The sequence below is a fragment of the Tachypleus tridentatus genome, chromosome 6 (assembly GCF_004210375.1).
Source record: "Tachypleus tridentatus isolate NWPU-2018 chromosome 6, ASM421037v1, whole genome shotgun sequence".
In the NCBI taxonomy this organism is placed as follows: Eukaryota; Metazoa; Arthropoda; class Merostomata; order Xiphosura; family Limulidae; genus Tachypleus; species Tachypleus tridentatus.
Genome location: NC_134830.1, coordinates 43,650,006 through 43,673,117, shown reverse-complemented (window position 1 = coordinate 43,673,117; position 23,112 = coordinate 43,650,006). Strand labels below are relative to the sequence as shown.

General features: G+C 33.6%; 1 protein-coding gene across 1 annotated transcript in view; it reads left to right on the top strand.

Moving 5' to 3' along the window:
• The window catches only part of LOC143252353 (uncharacterized), a 235,130-nt gene that overhangs the window by 179,060 nt on the left and 32,958 nt on the right, over positions 1-23,112 (top strand). The window contains exons 7-10 of the mRNA XM_076504337.1: positions 16,496-16,693; positions 17,620-17,772; positions 19,502-19,588; positions 22,885-23,041. Coding sequence (XP_076360452.1) covers positions 16,496-16,693; positions 17,620-17,772; positions 19,502-19,588; positions 22,885-23,041 — 595 coding nt within the window. The remainder of the gene's footprint in view (positions 1-16,495; positions 16,694-17,619; positions 17,773-19,501; positions 19,589-22,884; positions 23,042-23,112) is intronic.

Genomic DNA, 23,112 nt, shown 5'->3' with positions numbered 1-23,112 from the left:
ATAAAATTCTATTTAATTTTTAAAGTGGTTTCCTTTAGTCATAATAGCATATTATATTTTAATGTCTTATAGACGTACGTGTGTATGTGTTTTCCGATAACAAAACCACATCGGGCTATCTGCTAGGGCCCTGCATGGCCAAGCGCGTAAGGCGCGCGACGCACCAATCATGCTCGCCCTCCCAGCCGTGGGGGCGTTATAATGTGCGGTCAATCCCACTTTTCGTTGGTAAAAGAGTAGCCCAAGAGTTGGCGGTGGGTGGTGATGACTAGCTGCCTTCCCTCTAGTCTTACACTGCTAAATTAGGGACAGCTAGCACAGATAGCCCTCGAGTAGCTTTGTGCGAAATTCCAAAAAAAACAAACAAACAAGCTTACTGCTAAGGTCCTATAGACCGAACTACCACTTTATATACTTATATAATTTTAAAGTTTGATCTGATTATTCTAATTATATTAAAACATTATAAAGTTGTTTGTACCCTCGAAATGATTTCTTCTTTTTACATTGGTGAAATTTGTAAACTAAGATAAGTTATTATTTTGTACATAACAAATTAGGAATAAGTGGAAGTTACAACGTCAAGTTATAGCAAGGCCAACTTAACTATTATAAGACACCTCACTTCTTCGTTTCATCTTATACAGAAATGTAAATGGTTGGTCATTCAAGTATATAAATATATTTGTAGGTTTCATGTAATCTAGCATAATTTACCACTTTGAAAAGAACGGCAGGTATTAAAGTAGTCAACAAACTGGTCTCGAATCACGGCTACAAAGATGTTCAGATGTTTCATGCAGGCAGAGATCTATTAAACGAAGGTAAACCTCTCACTCTTGGCTTCAATAAATTGATTCTACTCATAGCAAAAACTAAATAGTTCTTCTGTAAAAAAACACTACAAGTTAAAGCGTCCGATGGACCAATAACACATGGAGCGATATTTATTTTTACAGATTAGGTTTGCGTCATTATGCAGACAGATAACAAACCTATACGTATATGAAGAAACTTTTAAAGTGTATTGAAACTCAGACCTATACAAAATCATTGTTGTAGAAGAAAGGTGGAGACGGGAAATAAGCATTGATGGATGTACTGACTCCTCTAGTTTACAAAATACCACTAGTGTCGTACATTACACGCCCACATCTTATGACCTAGTGTCGTACATTATACGCCTACATCTTATGACCTAGTGTCGTACATTATACGCCCATATCTTATGACCCTTTGAACTTATACGCTGGTAGAATTGCCCACGATTTCAGCCTTCAAGTGGGAAACTGATCGATCGATATCTTCCTTTAGTAAGAGGCGACTGACATAATGGAGGAGGTCTACAATATTATTAGGCTTCAATCTCATCAAGAATATAGAGGATGCTCAGGTGACTTCAAATGTCAAATATGCCCCGGTAAAAGGTCGTTGATAATTAACTCAGGACTTTGTAAACACTCTGATTTCAAGCACACTAAGTCATTGCCAGATTCTGGTTTTCATCGTAACTGTGGCCCATATTACAGTGTAAAAAGAAAAAGGAACTAGACACAGTTGTTACGTAAGATGCACCAACATAAGTTTACATAGTAATAAATGAACAGAAGCAAATAGTACCTATGTACCAAAAAAAGCTAAATTGAAGCATACCTAAAATACCCAGGAGAACAAAGGAAAATTAGAAAATATTGCTCATGTAACAAGAAAGTGCAAGTTGAACTTTGTCCAGTTTTGTCTTCTCTGTGGTAAGCTGAGATTTAGTTTTTATATGTAGTTATATAGTATAATTGGTTTAAATGCAGCATTAGAACTCGGTGCGGGAAATTCTTCCTACTTTCATAGATTATAAAATTGTGTCATTAAAAGATGAACGAAATTAAAATGTAGTATTTTGAAAAGTTAGGACTTCTTTTTAGTGTTTGATAACAAAAATTTACACATTTTCTCAAGATTTGGAACAAAAAGTGTCAGAATTTAAAAGATGTATCAAATATAAAGGTATGCAAGCAACAAAATAGATGTTAAGACCTGGTTATTGTTACACCTGCTTGTGGTTGGCTACTTATAAAGCTCCAAATGTTCCTTGAGACAACGTAGATATTGTTGCATGTAATACACAACCTATATTGTACAATATTACTGTAGCAAGATGTAATTCAACTTTTGATTTTAGATTTAAGATATCGAGACTAGTTTTATTTTGATGTTTTATTATGTACCCACTATGCATATTATTTATGGTTATACCTGTAAATCAGGCTCCAATGACATCATTCATCTTCTCACTGCTCAGTCGGTTGCACAAGAAGGTGACAAAAAATTTCTGAAGTATATAAGTCTCTCTGATGGCTATAGCTAAACGATATTTTCAGATCGCAAATATGAAGTTCTCACACGCACATACACAACGCTGGACTGGTGAGTTAAAGGTGATACCACTGTTTGATTGGTTGTTTATTTCACCAATTACCTCCTTAAAAGTTAACTTACAATATAAGTGGATCAATACTGACCTTCCTGATATCATATGACATAGAACTAAATGATGATTGTGTTAGTCACTTGTTTTTCATTCATGAATTGTTCTATTCAAAGACAGATTTAGAGACACTAAACTTTACCACAGATAGTATCTTAGATTATACTTTAATCCAGTAGTGAAGCTAGAGATTTTGGTAAAAGCATTACCGGTCATCAATATTCTTTGTGCTAATGCATCCCCAAGGAAGAATGGAAGTGGACTAACATCTATCAATTCTCATTTTCAGGATACCCTCATGATTAAAATATGAGTGAGGTGAGATACCCAAAGAGATGGACATTGTTGAACTTCAAAAATGTGCCCCTAATGTTGGTGAATCTACATTATTTTTATTTGGTGGATTAGGTTCCTCATTTTAGACTACCATATGTCATGTGCAATAACCATGTGCCAATTATCCCAGATGCCAAGATAAATCTCGCATCTGTCAAAATACAATAAATTTTATAGACATGTCTATGCCTATTAAAAGGATATTAGGAAAAAAAAGTAGTATCAACAGGACCATGGGCTAAAAAAGTAACAATATGCTGAACAGTATTTGGAAGACTAACAGATTACATAAAAAAATTTGTTCAAGATACTCCAATTGAGAAAGAAGATCAAATCAATTAATTTATTCCTAACAATGACCATAGTGAAACCAACGAAGCATTTGGTGACTTCCAACACGATAAATATCACATTATTTATTTATAATCAGATGGCTAGAAGCGTACAAAGCATCTACTAACATTTTTCGCTTCTTTAGTGGTATTGCCAAGACTATTACCAAAACATAAAAAGGAGGTAGGTAGTCAAAAGGAACAATGAGTTTCGTGCCAAAAAAGTCCATTTTCTACGTTGAAATGTAATATCTCCCATGTTATTCCATGACATAAAAGTCCACTGAAACCGAGAATGCATTTTTTTGTTAGAGTGAACAAGATCATGTTTCAAAATAGATTGTCTTTAAACATAAAATTGGTAAGGAAAAGATCTCCTTGCACGTTTGTTTTAAAGCAAAGCTACCTTGAGCTATCTTCTGGAAGGAAAGGGGGCTATAGTACATAAATACTTCACACTCCACTGTATTATATTATGTAGATTAAAATTTTTAAAGCAAAAGTTTAGAATCAAATATACCCTACCCCAACCAAATGTAATATTAGTCCTAGGTGCATCATAGAACAAACAGTTTTATTATATCCAAAACCATAGTTTGAGGTTATTATAAGTAAGTCAGCTGGGCTTACTGGCTTATTTGTCTTGACCTTCTAATTATTGACCAAAGCCTTTCATTTTAAGATTCGTTGGATCTCGGCTGTATCCTTCAGTTCTGGAACGAACAGTTCTTTTTTATTCTTAGTTCTGGTGCTGCTGCATACTGATTGTCTACACATTGAAAAACCATTCGTTTTTAGTTGTGGTATGACTATGAATACTTAACAAAACCTGTAACTTCATTGGTACCAGTATTGGTTCATTAGCGTGCCTGATGGAGTGTGTTGTTATTAATGACACTGTTATTCATATCAACAAAAGACAAGATTGTCACCTTCAAGGGCCTGGTGTAAACATTTTATACCAATAAGTCAGCTTTTCCAACCTCATCTAGGCTCTTTGTAGAATAGGTTAGCCATTGGTCTTCTTAAATTAACACGGGTCTAAATACGTTTTTATTCTACTGTGGTGTTCTTTATGTTAAATTACTCACAAAGTAAACGAATATACTTATTAATAAGCAGATGTTTAAAAAGTAGTTTTAAGTGGTCGAGTTGGTTGTTGGCTCCGTGTGAAATTAACAAAAAACAGAATTAACATTACAGCTTACAATATCTAAAGAGGTCTATTGATTATGTGGTATGAAACAATAAAGCATTTGTTGTTGTTGTTTTTTAATTTTGCGCAAAGCTACAAAGGGCTATCTGCGCTACCTTTCCCTAATATAGCAGTGTAAGTCTAGAGGGAAACAGTCAGTCATCACCACCCACTGCTAATTCATGGGCTACTCTTTTACTAAGGAATAGTAGGATTGATCGACACATTATGACACCCCGACGGCTGAAAAGGCGAGCATGTTTATTGTGACTGGGATTCGAACCCTTGACCCTCAGAGTACGAGACCAGCGGCTTAAACACCTGGCCACAACAATAACATAAGTAATTTCACAAGATTGAAATAAAAACTATGAATAACTAACTGGCAAACCAATTATGGACTGAGAATTAACCAACGATTTTACCTTAACATACAATGTAACCAAACTAGTCTTTACACTATAAAGATTAATAACACCTACAATAAGTGAACTACTCACAATCAGTTATAGCTGTTATTGACCTGTGTCCACTATGAGTAGATAACGAATCAGACAGAGTAGAACAGAATGACTAAAGTAGGAGAAACTTAAGGACGGCGTACGTAAATAATCAAAGTCGCACTTCTAGAATAAAATCTTTAATTACATAAAAATCAATATGTCACGTACGTACGTCTTTGAAAAATGTGTATATTATTAACCGAAAATAAACGTTAGTCTTATATTTTGATTGTGATATTTTACGTACATATTATAAAATGCTGATTGAACAGATTTCTGACACACACACAACTATTTCAAGCTTAATTTATTTATAAAAAATTCAAACGTGATTATGTTTTTCATGCTGTTTAGCTATTCATATAAAGCGTTACTTCAAATGTATCAAAATATGTATACTGTTCAACTGAAATATGCTCACAGTGTGATTGTATTTGATATCTTGATAATATATGAGTTTTGTATATGATGTGTAGAGATTCCCTGTATATAAAATACGTTACACATACGATACGTTGAACAGCATTATTTTATGTTTATCAATTATTCGCTATTTTATTATTGTACGTATTGTTTCGAACGAGCTTCTGCCACATCATCGACCGATTACTGTTTAAAACTTTGAAGTTTTTTGCTTGTATCAATTATGTTTATTGGATTCGATGGTTTGAGGCAGAGAGGGGTGTTAGCGTTCTCACACAATCCAAAAGTCAATACAGGCTTATCTTGAAGAACACTGAAAGCCTTTTTTTGAGCTTACGCACAATACCATCCTTCCTCTTCACTGCACACTTAAACAGAAAATAAATAAATACTGAGAGTTGAGTGACACAAAATACCCATAACTGAAGTTCAGATTCAATTTCCAACTTCTTGACTTTAAAATCGCTTTGTATTCGATTCGTGTAATGTTTTGTCAGTTTATTTCTCTCGCAATATAGTAAATGAATTAAGTTGGAATACATTTTGAACAAGAAAACTCACTATCACACGGATTACGTTACTAAAACATTGATATGATATAGGATAAACAATGTAATATTATTGACAGTTCACATACAACATGGATTAGTAAATTGTTTCACTGTCATATAAAAAAACTTTACGGGATTTTATTAAATATAAATCACCCCAGCATTTTCATGTTGAAACAAGCAACATAAATGTAGCAGCAGCTTGAAATTTCGTCTCACAAATCATCCTAACTACTTAAACAGCTGTAGTCTGTTGAGTTAGATTACTTCAATACCACTTAAACAGCTGTAGTCTGTTGAGTTAGGCGACTTCAATGTCGATGGTGCCGAACGCCGTAAATGTCGAGAATAGTGTTGGCGTTGCGATTTATTGACAAACGAATTTACTGGTTTAATACAACACAGCGAACAGTGAAGAAACAAGGCTCGTGTTGTTGATTGTCTTGTTTGTTCGGTCACATATTCGAATTAAATGGTGTGTTAATTATACTGACAATCGCCAAAAAAAAAAAAACAAAACATTATTTCAGGTTGGCTCTCGACATTATTTATTTGTTTTCGGACACAAGTAATGTGGTGATATTTGTAGTTGCAAATGGTTTTCAAAATGTGCAACGCATTCTATGGAATACCTTATATTGAACCTTCTGTTCTGGCCTGACTTCCTGAATCAGTCTTCCATCTGCTGTTCACGGAGAGTATTTCCTCTAGGTGGCCGCAGGAAGATAATTGAGGAGAGACACATATATGATGTGGGTTTATCGGAGGTGGACGATTATTATTTTAGTATATTTTAGAAATAGTTTATCATATAACATTTATTAAAAGTTAACATCAAGGTTACTTATCACAAAGTTATATGGGGTTATGAAACATTCCTGAAAGATAATTGTTATATATCTATATGTATATATCGAAGAAGAGAAATAACCTAAATTTTGAACTTTAAAGAATTTGTTTATTACATTATCTTGTTCTGAGCATGTTCAACCTCAACTGTTATTTAGGTTTTTAGCTTCTTTCACTGGTGTTGAAGTTTTAGTTTCTTTCAAAATAGTAAACAGAAACTGAAACTTAACTTTTTGTGACCACTTTCGTTACGTGCAACATATATATTCAGGCAAGAGTCTCTGAACTTGTTTTGACCTTCACAACATCTTGACCCTTAGAAACTTGCCAGGTGGGTCATGACTTAGTTCACTCTTCAATAAACTAATAGAAAAATGTATCGCTTTATATTCCAGTAATTGTGATTTTTCCCGAGTAAAGGGATTACACGTTTTCAACTTGCAACTGATAACAAATAATCATTTATTCGTGTTTCTTACTATTGTTCTCTTCTTTAGACAAAAAAGTTATTTTTTAATTCTATATAAAACTTACATTTTCAATGAACCCTACATCTTACAACCGGTCACGCACGAATAAACGTAGCGTTACATAATAATTTGATATTTAGAAAAAAATTATACATTTGCTTTTCTCGTGGAAATATAGTAAACAACGATCCAACTGCGACAGTAAGGTTAAGCTGGAAGAGCCACACCACTGGTCACTAATCGATACATTCTCCGTGAGGCCTTAAATCTTATACGTGATTGGAAAATCAAATATAACAAATGATTCTTCGTGCTTCATTCATGTAGTTGACGTCTTATTTCCTCTCTTTCTTATTTGTGTCTTGCCCTTGATTGAACGCAAGCGATTTTAGTATAAATAATGACGCAAGCATAATCCAACAACTCATCGGTGGATCAATGTCTAAAGTAAATCATTACAAATTTCTTTTCCAAACAGATTGGAAAATATACTTTCATTGCGTTGTACCACGAACGAACGTTATGTAGTGTTGCCGCACTAGTGGACCTGGAAACCACTACTGTTATCTCGCAATTAATAAAAAGTTAGAGCTCATAACGTTTCCAGTATAAATGTGTTTTTCTTACATCCATAACACGATTTGGTGGAATATAATTTTATTTCGAATTTACACAAAGGATTTTCAGATACTACAACACAAGTTAGAAAGATAAAATATGAACAACATAAATACTTTGTGATTTAATTACTCACTGATTTCAGCTGTGTTTTTACCCTAATGGTTCAGATAAACTATTTCTTTTTAGCATTCCTTACACAAGATGTATTTGTTGTCAGTTTAACTCAATTCTAACGACATGATTAAATAATGAAATCCATGTGGTACCGAACACAGGTCTTTAGAACTCCACCCACCTTTAAAATAATATTAATCTTGGAATCTAAAAAGGATTTCTCTTCATCCACGAATAGGCCCAGCATGGTCAGATGGGTTAAGGCGTTCGACTCGTAATCTGAGGGTCGCGGGTTCGAATCCCGGTTGCACCAAACATGCTCGCTCTTTCAGCGTGAGGGCGTTATAATTTGACGGTCAATCTTACTATTCATTGGTAAAAGAGTAGCCCAAGAGTTGGCGGTGGGTGGTGATGACTAGCTGCCTTCCCTCTAGACTTACACTGCTAAATTAGGGACGGCTAGCACAGATAGCCCTCGAGTAGCTTTGTGCGAAATTCAAAAACAGACAAAATCATTCACGAAGTGTATATCATTACTGAAATAAACTACATACTTTATGTATAGCATACAGCTTTCTTACATAAAACATTTTTGAAATAAATATATGTAACAGAAGATAAGCGTAATGAATAACTAAATCAATAAGTTTTGTGGTAAAACTTTAGTTTTTCACTTAGTTTCACTTAAGTATGGTTTTTATTAATAATAATTAGTATCTCATTAACATATTTCTTTCAGTTCGTGGTGTTGTTTACAATCTGTTGAAACAGTTGTTTGTTTCAGAACAAAATCCACTACAGAGACCCGAACCCCGGATTTTAGCGTTGTAAGTTCATAAACGTATCGCTATTCCACCGGAAGACTTAATTAAATGGGGTAAAATAATAAAAACATGAAGCTACTTAGCACATTCTTGCTTCGTCATACATTTTCAAAATAGGAACGACATTATTTTTTAATGTCACAAGGTGTGTTAGTTCTTGTATGCCTGAAGTTAGGTCTCTGTTTCGTCCTTACAGTAAACTACTTGGTCTATGTGTTGTTCTGTGTCATTTATAGTAAGGCCCGGCATGGCCAGGTGTGTTATGCGTTCGACTCGTAATCCAAGGGTCGCGAGTTCGAATCTCCGTCGCACCAAACATGCTCATCCTTTCAGCCGTGGGGGCGTTATAATGTTACGGTCAATCCCACTATTCGCTGGTAAAAGTTGGCGGTGGGTGGTGATGACTAGTCTTACACTGCTAAATTAGAGACGACTAGCGCAGATAGCCCTCGTGTGGCTTTGCGCGCAATTTAAAAACAATATTCTTAGCTGAGTTTTATAACTAATATTGAATTATTATTTTCTTATAAACATAAGTTAGTATCATGTATGTTAACCCTCAATTATAAGAAGTGAAAACTGTTAAACAGTAAACGATTGACTCTACTTATAACATTATCAAAAAGGGGAAGAAAATTGTCTATAGATTATTTACTCGTGTCTTTTCTAGCTTACTGTTTAGTTATGAAAAACAAAACAGTTATAAGCTGCTTAGTTTAATCGATTATAATAAAACTACAATAAAAGAATCGGCCTTTTAAAGTTCTCCCAAAAATAATTGAAATAATTGAAAACACAACGAGCTTTTGATTTTTTAAATCAAATTTTATGAATTTGAAAAATTTAAAGCCCTTTCTGTTCGTTATTCGACCAAATAGACGCCTGGTTCTTATCACGCGGGACTATGGATTCGAGGGCTCACAGCCCGCGTCCTGTTGCCGCTGAGACCAAACCACACTAATCATTTTAGGTTAGTGGGCTCGTTATAAAAGTATATTTAATTCGAGTACGCTAAGAGTTGGCGATAAGTACTGTTGACTTCTCTCTATTTCATTAGCTCAAAACTAAAAAAAACGAGCGTTGGTTAACCTAGTGCAAACCCCCAGTGGCTCAGCGGTATGTTTGCTGACTTACAACGCTAAAACCCGGGTTTTTTAGGGTTTCAATACCCGTGGTGGGCAAAGCATAGATAGCCCATTGTGTAGCTTTGCGCAAATATCACAAACAAATCAAATGTATTAATTGTTCGCTGGATATAATTGACGCCTACAGAAAAATAGTTTAATAATTGACTTTGAAACCTAAAAACATTTCTTTGCGTGCACTGCAAAAGAGAAGAAAGCTCTGATTCTGTACTCTCTCTTTCTAAGAAATCTCATTTGATCAGAGAGTGCAGAGAAGTAGATAAAAATAGTTTTTTATCCGACTGTACTTTAGATAATACATTTCTTTTCGTTGTTTTTCTGTGTGTTTCAGCTTGGGGCACCAATATCCTGTTTTCCGCTTACTCTATTAAGTATAGTTGAACGATATTGTGATTGTGACTGAAAAACTCCCGCTAAGTCTACTATGTAATATTAGGAAATCAACGCCATTAATTCTGGGAAAGTCATTTCTGTCCAGTTGTCATCCTTCGGATAGACGAGTACGATTAAAGATTAGAAGAAAATATGAGGGCTCATGGAGTGGGGGGTAGATTCGCTTGATAATCGTATCATTCAAACAAATTAATGATTCACAAAAATAGGTAAATATATCTTCGATTTATTCTTATAAGGTGTTTTTTATTATTATTTGATAAGTAACATTTCTTTTCACAGGTTTATAAGTTTCTTAACCCTATATCGGATATAGGTTATTGTTTATTCCCTTTTTTTTTAAACTAAGATTTAACTTCACTAACTTATTGTAACTGAATAATAGCAGTACAACATAACAAAAATAACATAATATTTTACCTGTCACACACTGTAATTTTTACCTTAGATATACTTGTCTATCTCTGATGCAAGGGTTTCTTGTATATGTCCTTATTTACTTAGGGCCTTGACATGACCTGGTAGTTAGAACGCTCGACTCGTAATTTGATGTTCGCGGGTTCGAATCCTCGTCACACAAAAAACAATGCTCGCCTTTTCAGCCATGGGGTTGTTATAAAGTTACGATCAATTCCACTATATTTCGGTAAAAAAGTAGCCAAATAGTTGGCGGCGAGTGGTGAAACTAGCTGTTTTATTTTTAGTTTTGCTCTGATAAATTAAGAACAAGCTAACACATATTTTCAAAAACAGACAAATCTTTACCCAGAATATTATTTACTAATTAGCAATCAAGTTAAAAATAAGCCATTTTTTCGATCTCTCTTTTAAATGTCAAAAATGACTGAAATTTGTGCAATCGTCACACATGCATCTTAACTGTTATTACTTCTTCATTATTAACGTCGTTCTGTTATAAGCTGTTTGAACCTATGAAGATCTAAAATTATGGGATCAAAAATATATTTTCGCAAACATTAGATACACGGGGCAATCTGCATTATTGGCCGTAGTTTTGAACTAACAAATCAGGGAAAAAACAACTAGCCAACAGCACACACCGTCAACATTGGAACTGGTAGCATTGAATAATAGAATTTAATATTAACTCTTGTAATACACTTATAACCCTAAAGCGCATAGCGCGATTTTATATCACCTTCTATAGCATTATAAAACGCCAACCATAGACTCTCAGACCAATAGCCTGATATATTACATAATAATCAACACTGAATGATTTACGTCTTGTGCCATTTATAATTAGGCTTAACCAACAGGCTGCATTTTAATTTTCTTATCAAAAATAACTTTTTATTTTAATAGGTTTTTTTATATGTTTGTTTGACGCTAAGCTCAAATCTACACAGATTCGAATCCTCGTCCCACCAAATATGCTCACCCTTTCAGCCATGGGAGCGTTATAATTTATGAGCAATCCAACTATTCGTTGGTAAAAGAATAGTCCAAAAGTTGGCGGTGGTCGTTGATGACAAGCTGCCTTTCATGTAGTCTGTCAGTGCAGATTAGTCGTTGTGTAGAATTGCGCATGTAACGAATTTACTATTTTATATTTATATTACATTGATGTTTCTTTTAGTTAAATATATATTAGTAATACATATAACATATTTTTAAATCTCTGTTTTGAAATTCCAGAAGATTCCAGAGTGAAAGAATCAGCAATGAACTATCTGTGTGTGTAGATACTAATGAGTAACAGTAATGTGAGGCCAACTGAAATTTGTAGAATGTCGCTCGCCTAACGCTTATAAACCAACGCTACACGCCAAGAGACAGTATATATTGTTGGTTTCCTGCAGTTGTATAATATAAACCTTGACCAGGAACATTTTTAGTTTTCAAACATTACAAACCGTTCAATTTCACCAGATTAACATCGGACGTTAGTACTTTAATGAATACATTATTTATCTTCAGCGGTGAAAAATTCACTTATTTATATTGAATGTTTTATATACTGTCACGACTACTGCAGTTGTATAACTCTTTGACAATAAATTATATTTAATGTATTGTTCGCTTTTTTGTTTGTTTCGAATTTTGCGCAAAGCTACATGAGGGCTATCTGCGCTCGTCATATCTAATTTAGCAGTGTACGGTTAGAGGAAAGGTAACTAGTCATCAGTACCCTTCGCCAACTCTTGGGCTCCTCTTTTACCAACAAATAGTTGGATTGACCATCACATTATAGCACCTAAATCGCTACAAAATAGAAGTTACATCTTGTAACATTTTTCTTAGTGTATGAACCTATTGTGCATCATAACATTTTAATATTTTGTCACAATAAACTTTTTGCCATCTTTATTCTTCCTGCAATTTTCCCCTCTTTAGTGGCACAGCGGAATGTCTGCGTGCTCACACCGCTAAAACCGGGTTTCGATACTCGTGGTAGGCAAAATATGGATAGCCTATTGTGTATCTTTGTGCTTAATTTCAAACAAACAAATCAGTTTCGGGAGTATCTTTATTATTTTTCCTTCCAAATGAATAATGGATTGTTGTGTTACAAGATATTTAATAAATATCAAAACTTTAGTTTTTTTATAAGTGTCATACCACAGTTATTAATTAAATATCTCACCACAATTTGCAAATCTTCCTCACACTCCACTGAGTATAGTATTACGGTCATATTTCAAGTCATTCCTAATCTGGTGTCCACTCAAGGACTTCTTTTATTAAAAATTCAACTTTAAAAGTTGCTTTTCCAACTTTTAAATGTTAAAAAAAAAGTTTGTTTAATGAATAAACAAGATTCTCACGGTTGAAACGGGGAACGTGTTTGGTGACGGAATTCCAAGTAATCGTTTTTTTTTTCATTAAAATGTTGTCTAAAGAACAGTCTATTGTGTTCTCCAATACAGATCCAGTGGAGCTTTACGCCCTTGATCTAACTAAACATTGTCTTGAAAACCGAAGTCCACTTATTGTGCATAGTGCGTGGAAAGTTTGTCAAGAAATGAAATCTAAGATTGAACTAGCCAATGTTTTTCATTTCCAGTTTCGATGAAAGATGTAATTTGGATTTTAGTTCTTAATTATGGCCATCAAAATAAGCAAGACTGCCAATAGAGAGAGTTTTCTAAGGGCATCACAGGACATCATTCTTATAAAGTGTGATTAAGAATATATTACTTTGACTTATTAAAACGTGTCTTTATAGAGTTAATATAAAAACGCAGTTAATCACATAATTAAACTAAATTGTATCATATTCTATTCACTTAGATTTTTTTAGAATGGAAAAGGTTTTTTTTAAATAAAGGTACAAACGTTGGTGACAAACGGATCGATTAAGAAAATAACCAGTAGGTTTCTCGTTTTATCAATTTCAAAATAAATTTAAACAACTTCGGGAAAGTGTTGTTAAAGACCATTAGATAAAACGGGATTTAACTGGGATATATTTTTTTAATGTTATGTGCCAATTTGATATGCCATGCCACGAGATTAATTATTTGTTGGCTACAAATAAAACAGTTAAATAGGTTGTAATTATTATTACTATAGCTTCTAAAACTTTACTTCCTAATCTGATATATTGTCAAAATTACCATATTTGTATGCAGTTAATTCCAAACAAACAAACTTTACTTTACCCAGATTGCGTTATAATAATATATTTATACTTCTATATCTCAGAAATCCCTTTTACTTCACTTTACCCAGATTGCGTTATAATAATATATTTATACTTCTATATCTCAGAAATCTCTTTTACTTCACTTTACCCAGATTGCGTTATAATAATATATTCATACTTCTATATCTCAGAAATCCCTTTTACTTCACTTTACCCAGATTGCGTTATAATAATATATTCATACTTCTATATCTCAGAAATCCCTTTTACTTCACTTTACCCAAGTTGTTATACAATGATATATCTCTACTTATATCTTGCTTATCTTTTTTTCCTTTGACAATTTTTACGCTATATTTTCATTACAGCTCGTGACATGTATTATGGTTTTATATAGCAGTATTTATGTGGCCTGTGGGAAGATTTGTTCACTTGTTTTTGGACACACTCTGTTTTTATTTTAAAAATCCTATTGTTTTATTAGGTTCAACAAGAAGCATAAATAATAGCAAAGCCTAGTTTTGAGATTTGTAGCCAAATGAGCTTAGACCGACTAATAACGTTTTGTTTTGTTTTTAATCAGAGAACGGTATCTATATCGTCGCATTATTGCAATGCTTTCTACCATAAACGTACAGGAACTGCTCGAAGGGAACAGTTGTTCACAAAAATACGTATACTTTCCTACACCGGAAATGAACGTGGACTTCTGTTATTGATCTACGAAAATATGAAATGTAGAACCGAAACAAAAATAACAGAAATCTTTTGGTTTAGTTCTGGCAGGTTTGTTAATAGTCGATACTGTGATAGTCTTCCGTAGAGATTTGTGTAAATCATTCAGCACATAGTGCCAACATGAAACGACTTAACAGAACGTAAAATAGGGAGTAACATGTAACATTTGACCAAATATTTCCTGAAAAAAATGTTCTTTCCTTTAGACTAGTGTTTCTTATACCAGTATCCCTAGTTATAGACCAACTACTATAAACCCGAGGTTTTATCTAAATTTCAAACTTATAGTTTTTATTACAGATTTTCATAATTGATATTTCCTTGTGGTATTGCTTAAGTCCTTCATTGTAACATCAAAATAAATAAGTTTTAGCATTTATTGAATGATATCACTTGTAAATAAAATAGTTAACCTGTTTACATTGACCATAGACCTATAATAATACCAACCATTTGAAGATGTTTTCTTTTACGTTTGTTATTGAGTCAAAGATCATTAGATAGTTCACGATTTATGGCTAACTGAATCGCTAAAACGAAACGGTTGTTACTGAATAGATAAGGAATCATCTAGATAGGTGAGTATTTGAAATAAAATCACTGATAATCAAGCTTTGATTTCTAACTCGATTTTTATTTGACTTTAGTTTCATACGATTGAAGAGCATTTTTCTCATATTGAAACTAGTCCTTAGCTCTTTATTTTATTTCTACTGACAAACTAGTAGAAATAGCTCTAAATATGTTAACAAACGTGTAAGTTTGTTATAATTTACAACCGTAGTGTGTTCATTATTAACTTCACCATGGTTGTCAAACTTGTTTCCCGACTACTCATTTTTCTTTCTTTTATTTCTCTTTTTGTTATTTATTGTGTTTAAGAAATATTATTGTATATGTATATGTGTGTGTGTGTATATATATATGTGTGTGTGTGTGTGTGTGTGTTAATGTGCACAGAGATATGAATTTTTTTTTTACTAAGTGATGCCTTATTACATTATGCAAGCATTATCGTACTCTGCTACTCTGTTTTTATTTGTTCATTTCATTTATTTAACTCTCGTAACTTATTGTACGTTGGTCTCGTTCTGTTATACTGTGCATCATTAGATTCACCTGTTATCGGCAAACTCCACCCAAAATATTTGTTTTCATTTGATGAGCGGCCCTCTTGCACTCCAGTGGATTTCTACTGTTAGAAACCGGGTTTTGAAACCCGTGGTGGGCAGAGCACAGATAGTATCTTTGTGTGGCCATAATGAGAAACAACAACCAGCCTCTTGTGGCTTAGCATTAAGTATGAGTCTTGATATGTCTGGTTAATCTAGCACAGATAATCTACTAGGTAGCTTTGCCCTTAAAACAACAAAATAATCACGATTACCCGCCGCCAGTAAGCTTAAAAACAAGAATATATGTCAATTTCTTGACATAATTACAAATTTTAATGCATTTTTAGTAATGTGTTTTTTCGGTTTACATTTGTTTATGATGCCTATTATACTTTAACAGTTATAAAGAACTCTGGGTGACTGATTTTTACATCAAAGCTGTTAAAAATATCTCTACGGTTTTTCATTTATTAACAGCAAAAAAGTATGTCTTATTTACATTGTCCTTAATAGATAATGTGTTTTCTGAAATAACTCATTATTTATTAACCAGATCAAAAACCGCTTTTATATTTTTCACGAGATTTGTTTAACACCTGCAGATATGTGTGTTTATTTCTTTCAGTCATTGAATACAGTTTTTCATATTTCAGTAATATTAGCATATTTTCTCATGAAAATATGATATAGCTTTTAATATAAAATGCTACAATTTAATACGGGCAAGGTAATAGATGGTGTTATAGAAGCTATTAATCTTATTGAATAAGGTATTTTTTGTGAATTTTTTTTAGGTAAAACGACAACAATGCTTGGCCAGACCGATGGTTCTCAAGAAATAGGAGTTATTCCCTGTGCAATCAGTTGGCTATTCCAGCTGATCAGTGACCAGAAGGATAAATCCGGTTCTCGGTTTTCTGTGCGTGTGTCGGCCGTAGAAGTAGCAGGAAAGGAACAAACAATAAAAGATTTGTTGGCAACTTTCGCATCAGGTCTGTAAAAAACAACCAAAAAACTGTGAAATAAAAGACTGAATAACGTAATCATGAAAAGAAAAGTGTCAAATGAGGGAATTATGGAATATGTTTTTAAGTTTAGGTTTCAGTAACTGATATTTAAAATACTATTTTATTTTATATCCGCAGTATGGAAGTAATAAATTACATAGTAATTTTCATATACGACTTTTATATGTGTTTTATCGAAATTATCCACCAGTAAAGATTTCAATACAAATTATGTCACATTTTGGTCATGAAAAGAAACTTTACAAATCGTTAACCTTATACTCGTTTACGATATTTTGTACTTTTAAGAAGAAATTCTTGGGGAATAATATGAAAAAAAACCTTCGAATGGCGTTTAAACCTAACTGAAATTATTGTTTGTTTGTTTTTTTTAATTTTACACAAAGCTACTCGAGGGCTATCTGTGCTAGCCGTCCCTAATTTAGCAGTGTAAGTCAAGAGGGAAGGCAGCTATTCATCACCACCCACCGCCAACTCTTGGGCTACTCTTTTACTAACGAATAGTGGGATTGACCATAACCTTATAACGCCCCCACGGCTGAAAGGGCGAGCATGTTTGGTGCGACCGGGATTCGAACCCGCGACCCTTGGATTACGAGCCGAATGCCTTCACACGCTTGGCCATGCTGGACCGTTTTCTCAAAGAAGCATTTTTATTTTATAATGAAATTTAAATAAAACAATAACATTTAAACTCACTCCACATTATTCATATATAGCTATAAATGGTTATATACTGTTATATTTGACACAGACTTAGAATTCGAAATACGTTTAGTTCTTTTCGTTATAAATTCATTTTTATCTATGCTTGTATATGGCGTGAAAGAGCTAATCTAACAGTTTCTTATAGTATGCTTATTGGTGAAGCAATATATTTCTTTTTCCAGGTTCTGAAGGCGGTGGAACTTCTCCCGGCATGTTTTTACAAGACGAAATTCTATTGGGAGCTCAGCTTGCCAATATCTGTGAGCTACGGACTCCGACCACAGAGAAAGCTCTTTTTTTCCTTGACGCAGCTCTTAAGGCTCGAAACGTACCCGGTTAGTAAAGTTCAAGCTATACAAAATGTTAAAACAAACTGTTAAAGTGACTTGATTTATATTTGTTTATCTTCAGCCATAGGTGTAATGGGAAGACTTCCTATTTTACCCGAACGTAAGTGCACTGTTTGAACTTTATAGATATGCATATACAATAAAAAGACATACAAACATGAAATGACATTCAATTATGCAATGTACATCCACTGCGACCATTCAGATATAGTGATGGGAAAGTAAAAAATTAGGTTTGTGACATGAGTTAAAACACTTGAAATAGAATAAAAAATGAAAAAAACATAGAGAAGCTTTTATAAAAGCTTTAAATATTTTGAAAGTCTACGCTTTAGTTCTCTTTCAAAGAACAAGACAGGTTCTTAAACTCGGTTTGACATTCCAGGTAATTAATTTTCATCTCTTAGCAAAAGAATGTTATGTGTTCTATTGCTGTGACTTACTCGGGAAAAAAAACTGCTTTTTGTACTTTTCAAAAACAATCTATGGAGTAAACTTTAGGTTCAGATGAGTTCAGTAATAAAAATGGCTCCTTATTTTTTTGCATGACTGCATACAAATCTAGCATCCACTGCTTACGTTAATGTATTCAGAATTCTATTATTCTACTATTGATCGCGAGTTTCTTCACTTTTTCATTCATGCCTCATTTCTCTTTCTGCTACATTTCGGTTTCTGAATTCCAGTCATATTGTTCTTAAGTTCCAGGAAACGTTATGGTCCGTGTTTCTCTGCAACAGTGTATTATCGTGATTGTAATTACGCTACGTTTTTATCACGTGTTCTTTCGAGTATTTGCTAGACACCAAGAGAGCCTGCTTTATTCTTAACAAGAAGACTGCCTTGGTAGGATTAACTGAAGAAACAACATTTAGGTATAGTTGTCATTAAGACCTCTAGTCAGATTGTTATTATACACGTATATATATCTATGTTTGTGTGTATATGTGTCAGTTATTGATTAATGACGTACTTTAGTATCTGTTGAGTATCTTCGTGTGCTAATTATTGATCACTGCTGTTATACTGAGTTTCTGATAGATTGCTTCATACATATGTATGTTATTGACCGATGACGTACTTTAGTAAGTATTTGCTAAGTAAATTTTTATTCTAATTGAGTTGCGATATTTGCTTATATACGTATGTGTATATGCACGTTAGATAGATACTTATCATTGTTATATTAGAAAACGTTTCTACTATTTTGTCATAACAAGAGATTTGTACACAACATACAACATAGGGGAGTTTCATTGTAATAATCTTAATGAAAGTGACATTCGCTTAATATATTAGGCTTAAATGTCTCTCCATTATAGATGTTACAGTACAACGCGTATTTTAAGTTAATGTTTCGTCACTGGCTTGAAAAGATTTTTTGAAAGCATCGATCACACATACAACCTACTTGGATCCTAAAATGCAATAAGGTTTGCAAAAAGCCGACCAATAAAATAATTCCAAACGTGATAAAATTAAAATTAAAATTACTCGTCTACTGTGAAATGAAATGCTTATATGCAGTTTAGAAGTTAAAAACACTATCAAATAAAGATAAACAATTTTGATGAATAGAGATATTAATATTCAGTTTTATGGCTCATAGCTCTCTCAAAAAATAAAAAATAAAAACAGAGCACTGAGAACAAAGCAACATGTTAAATGAAACACAAAGTTCACATATTCATTTTTGTGTATTTTATATTGACAGCTTCTGAAGAAGACAGGATGAATTCCCACTTCTGCTACACACTTCATGTTTACCAATACCGTTCTGAAAAAGGAAGCAAAATTGGAGGTAAGGCTATTTTGTATTGTAATATTGGGGTAAATTACACTATGTAACAATATGTTTACTTTTTCTTGTTCCTGGGCAGAAAGTGTTATTTCTCAATTGCTGATGCCTAAAGTAAATGGAAAAGACCTATTTTTCTCTTCAAACTTTGCTTTTGTGACCTGGGTAATGAAATTTTCAAATTTACCCATTTTCCACAATATTCCTGGTAGATTCAGTGCTGAGTAGCTGATAGAGAATTTTCTCGAACTTACAAGAATTTTCAAAAACTTTCTAGAATGTTGTAGAACTTACGAGGATTTTCAAGAACCTTTTAGGATTTTCTAAAACTTTCCATAGTAATATATATATACACAGGGGCTCTACACTCACCACTTCAGTTCAGTTCTAGCTGTCTAAGTGAACATGTAGACCTATCTGATTTTATCAGAGATGACGTCAAGAAGCTGCAAGCATTCTCCAGACGCATTCTGCTATGTATGTGGCCAATACATTAAGACAAGAGCGAAAAAGTACTCTGTGACAGCATCTGCTAAAATGTGTGAAGCCTACAAGGTATATTTAGGCATGCCTGTCGGGGATCAAAACAAACCCTGAACACCTCATTTTATCTGCGAGCATTATAAAAAACTCTAGAAGATAATACGGACAATTTTTGCTTGCTTGAATAGTAAGATATTATATTATGCAAATTTTAGACCTTTTAAAATTCGGTGCACCTCAAAGAGGAATACAACAACGTCAAGACCTTGCTAGAAGCCTTGAAGTATAATGAGTATGGCTGGGAGGTTATCAGAGACTTCAAAATGGTAGCATTCCTGATGGGTCTCCAAGGAGGCTTTACCAAGTTTCCCTGTTATCTGTGCCTTTGGGACAGCAGGGACACTGCAGCGCACTACAACAAGAAGCACTGGCCACAATGGACCGTGTTCTCTGTAGGGAGGCACAATGTCAAGTGTGAGCCCCTAGTGAACCTCCAGAAGGTGTTGTTCCCAGTATTGCACATAAAATTGGGTCTTATGAAACAATTTGTCACAGCTCTTGATAAGATGTCTGCAATCTTCAAGTACCTTCGAGACTTCTTCCCTAAGCTGTCTGAGGCAAAGGTCAAAGCTGGTGTATTTGTTGGACCACAAATAAAGAAGATCCTGGAGTGCACGGAATTCCCCAAGAAGCTCAGTAGGAAAGAAAAAAAGCTTGTGGTAGCTTTGTCACAGTGGTTCGGGGTTCTTGGGCAATCACAAGGCTGAAAATTATGCGGAACTGGTTGAGGCTCTGGTGAAGAACTACGGCAAAATGGGCTGCAAGATGTCTCTGAAAGTCCATATCATTGAAGCTCATCTTGATAAGTTCAAGAAGAACATGGGAACATACTCAAAGAAGCAAGATGAGCGCTTCCACCAAGATATACTGGACTTTGAACGCCGCTACCAAGTCGTTTATAACGAAAACATGATGGGTGACTATATTTTGGGGCTGATACGTGAAAGTGATTTACATTACAGTCGCAAATCTCAAAAAACTACTACTTTCTAAACATTTTTGTATAACTTTAGTATAAATACATGTAAATCTTGATTCATATGTTGTTTTATTCAGACATCATGCAAATGAAAATGTGCAAATTTGTCCGTTTTTACATAGAAAATAGGTTAATTTCTAAATTTCATTATCCAGCTCACAAAAGCAAAGTTTCAAGGGAATAATGGCCATTTTCTGTACTTTTACAACATAAGCAATTAAAAAATAACACATACTACCCAGGAACAAAATTTGTGTTACATAGTGTTATGGAACAATTTGAGAAGTAAAACAAAGTTGAATGTAAAGCTAGTTTGTAAAAATAACAAAGTCAATCGTGAAGCAACATGAATTTCAACACTGTTAAGCTGTATGTCAAAAACACCTACAACACACACGCATATATATATATATATATATATATATTCATATTATGGTATAAGACTGCGTTAACAATTTGCAAAAAAAGACGAATTTCAACCTTTCTCGAACAACTAATTATATTTAACGTTTATCTTTATTTTTATCCATTAAAAATAAACAATGCCATAAAATTATCACATTCAAGGCTAAGAAGGAGCAAAAGTCATCACATTTCGGCTGATTTGTCCACGATGTCTGTGTTAAATCATTTACAATATTATATAACGGATTACTGGAACACGTGTATTTCACTGAACTTTTTTATTAAACTATTTTCTCAAACCCTTTACTCTCTCCTATTATTTCCCTAACATTCCCCTCTTTTTCTATAACTGATTCTCTATAACTGACATTTTTAAGTATTTATCATTTGTTTAACATAGTAATTCTTGAACGACATAGTAGCACAGTAACAAAGACAAAAAGAAAAATCACAAAAAACCAATTACTCTGTATAACTCCTTACAGAATTTCAATGAATTGATTTGGCTAAGAAATAATTGCAGAGGTGACTCCGCTAAAGCATATAAAATCCTTTGTTCTATCAATCTCGCTAGTTTAATTATAAAGTGGTGTTACGTGTTGAGAAATTAAGGAGAATTAGAGCATCGACCTTAGATTTAGAAACTTTCAGAAAACTGATTAGTTGTTGTAACTCAGTTGCTAGACAAACATAGTTGTGCAAGCGCAACGCTGCTACGACATGGTCTCATTACGTTAGTGGAAATTGTTTTTGATCAGTGTGAGGATAATATTGTGAGAGAAACAGCAGTATTGGGTGACTCAATTATAACATTTCTTCTTATAACTAACTTACAGTCACGTAGATAAATAAGTTCATTTGTTTCTTCCCAATCAACCTTGTTATCCCCTGAATACAAATTCTCAAACTAAGATAAGAATAGTTTACCCACTGGACTTTCATTGTGAGAAATGTAAAGAATTTGATTTGAAGTGTCTTTAATTATTAAAATAGGTTACTTGTGGTTAAATCTACATTTACTAACACTTCTTTAAAGAAAACGACGTTTCAAATACTTGCATTGTCTTAAGTGGTTTTAGTCCAAACTGTTATTCGTTCTGAAATTGTAACATTGCACACAGTAATAGCAATCAATAACAACTAAGAATGACTTGAATGTCATATTTATTTATTTTTTCTGTAACAAATCACTGGTCCATTTACTGTGTTATGATAAAATAATTTTTGTTTTACATGTTAAAATTTTCTTAATTGTCTATTTAGCTGATTTTCTATTTTCGTTGTTTATATTTATTTACAATGTCTACACAGATATCGAGTTAGCATGCAATCTTTGTATATTATTTGCATCTGCTGTTAAACATTTCTTTAGTTGCTGGAGGCCGGAGTCGTCTTTATTTCTTCGACTTTGGAAGTTGTGAAAAGCAAGTCAAATCACGAGAGGTCGCAGCGAGGCAGCCTTTATCCCTATCAGGCTTAGGAAGTGTTCTACTTGCTCTATTCAACGGCCAGAAACACGTGCCTTACAGGTATGTCGTAAAATAACCCGTAGAGTATATAAAAATACAACACTGAATTCGACAGTTCTATAAAATAATCT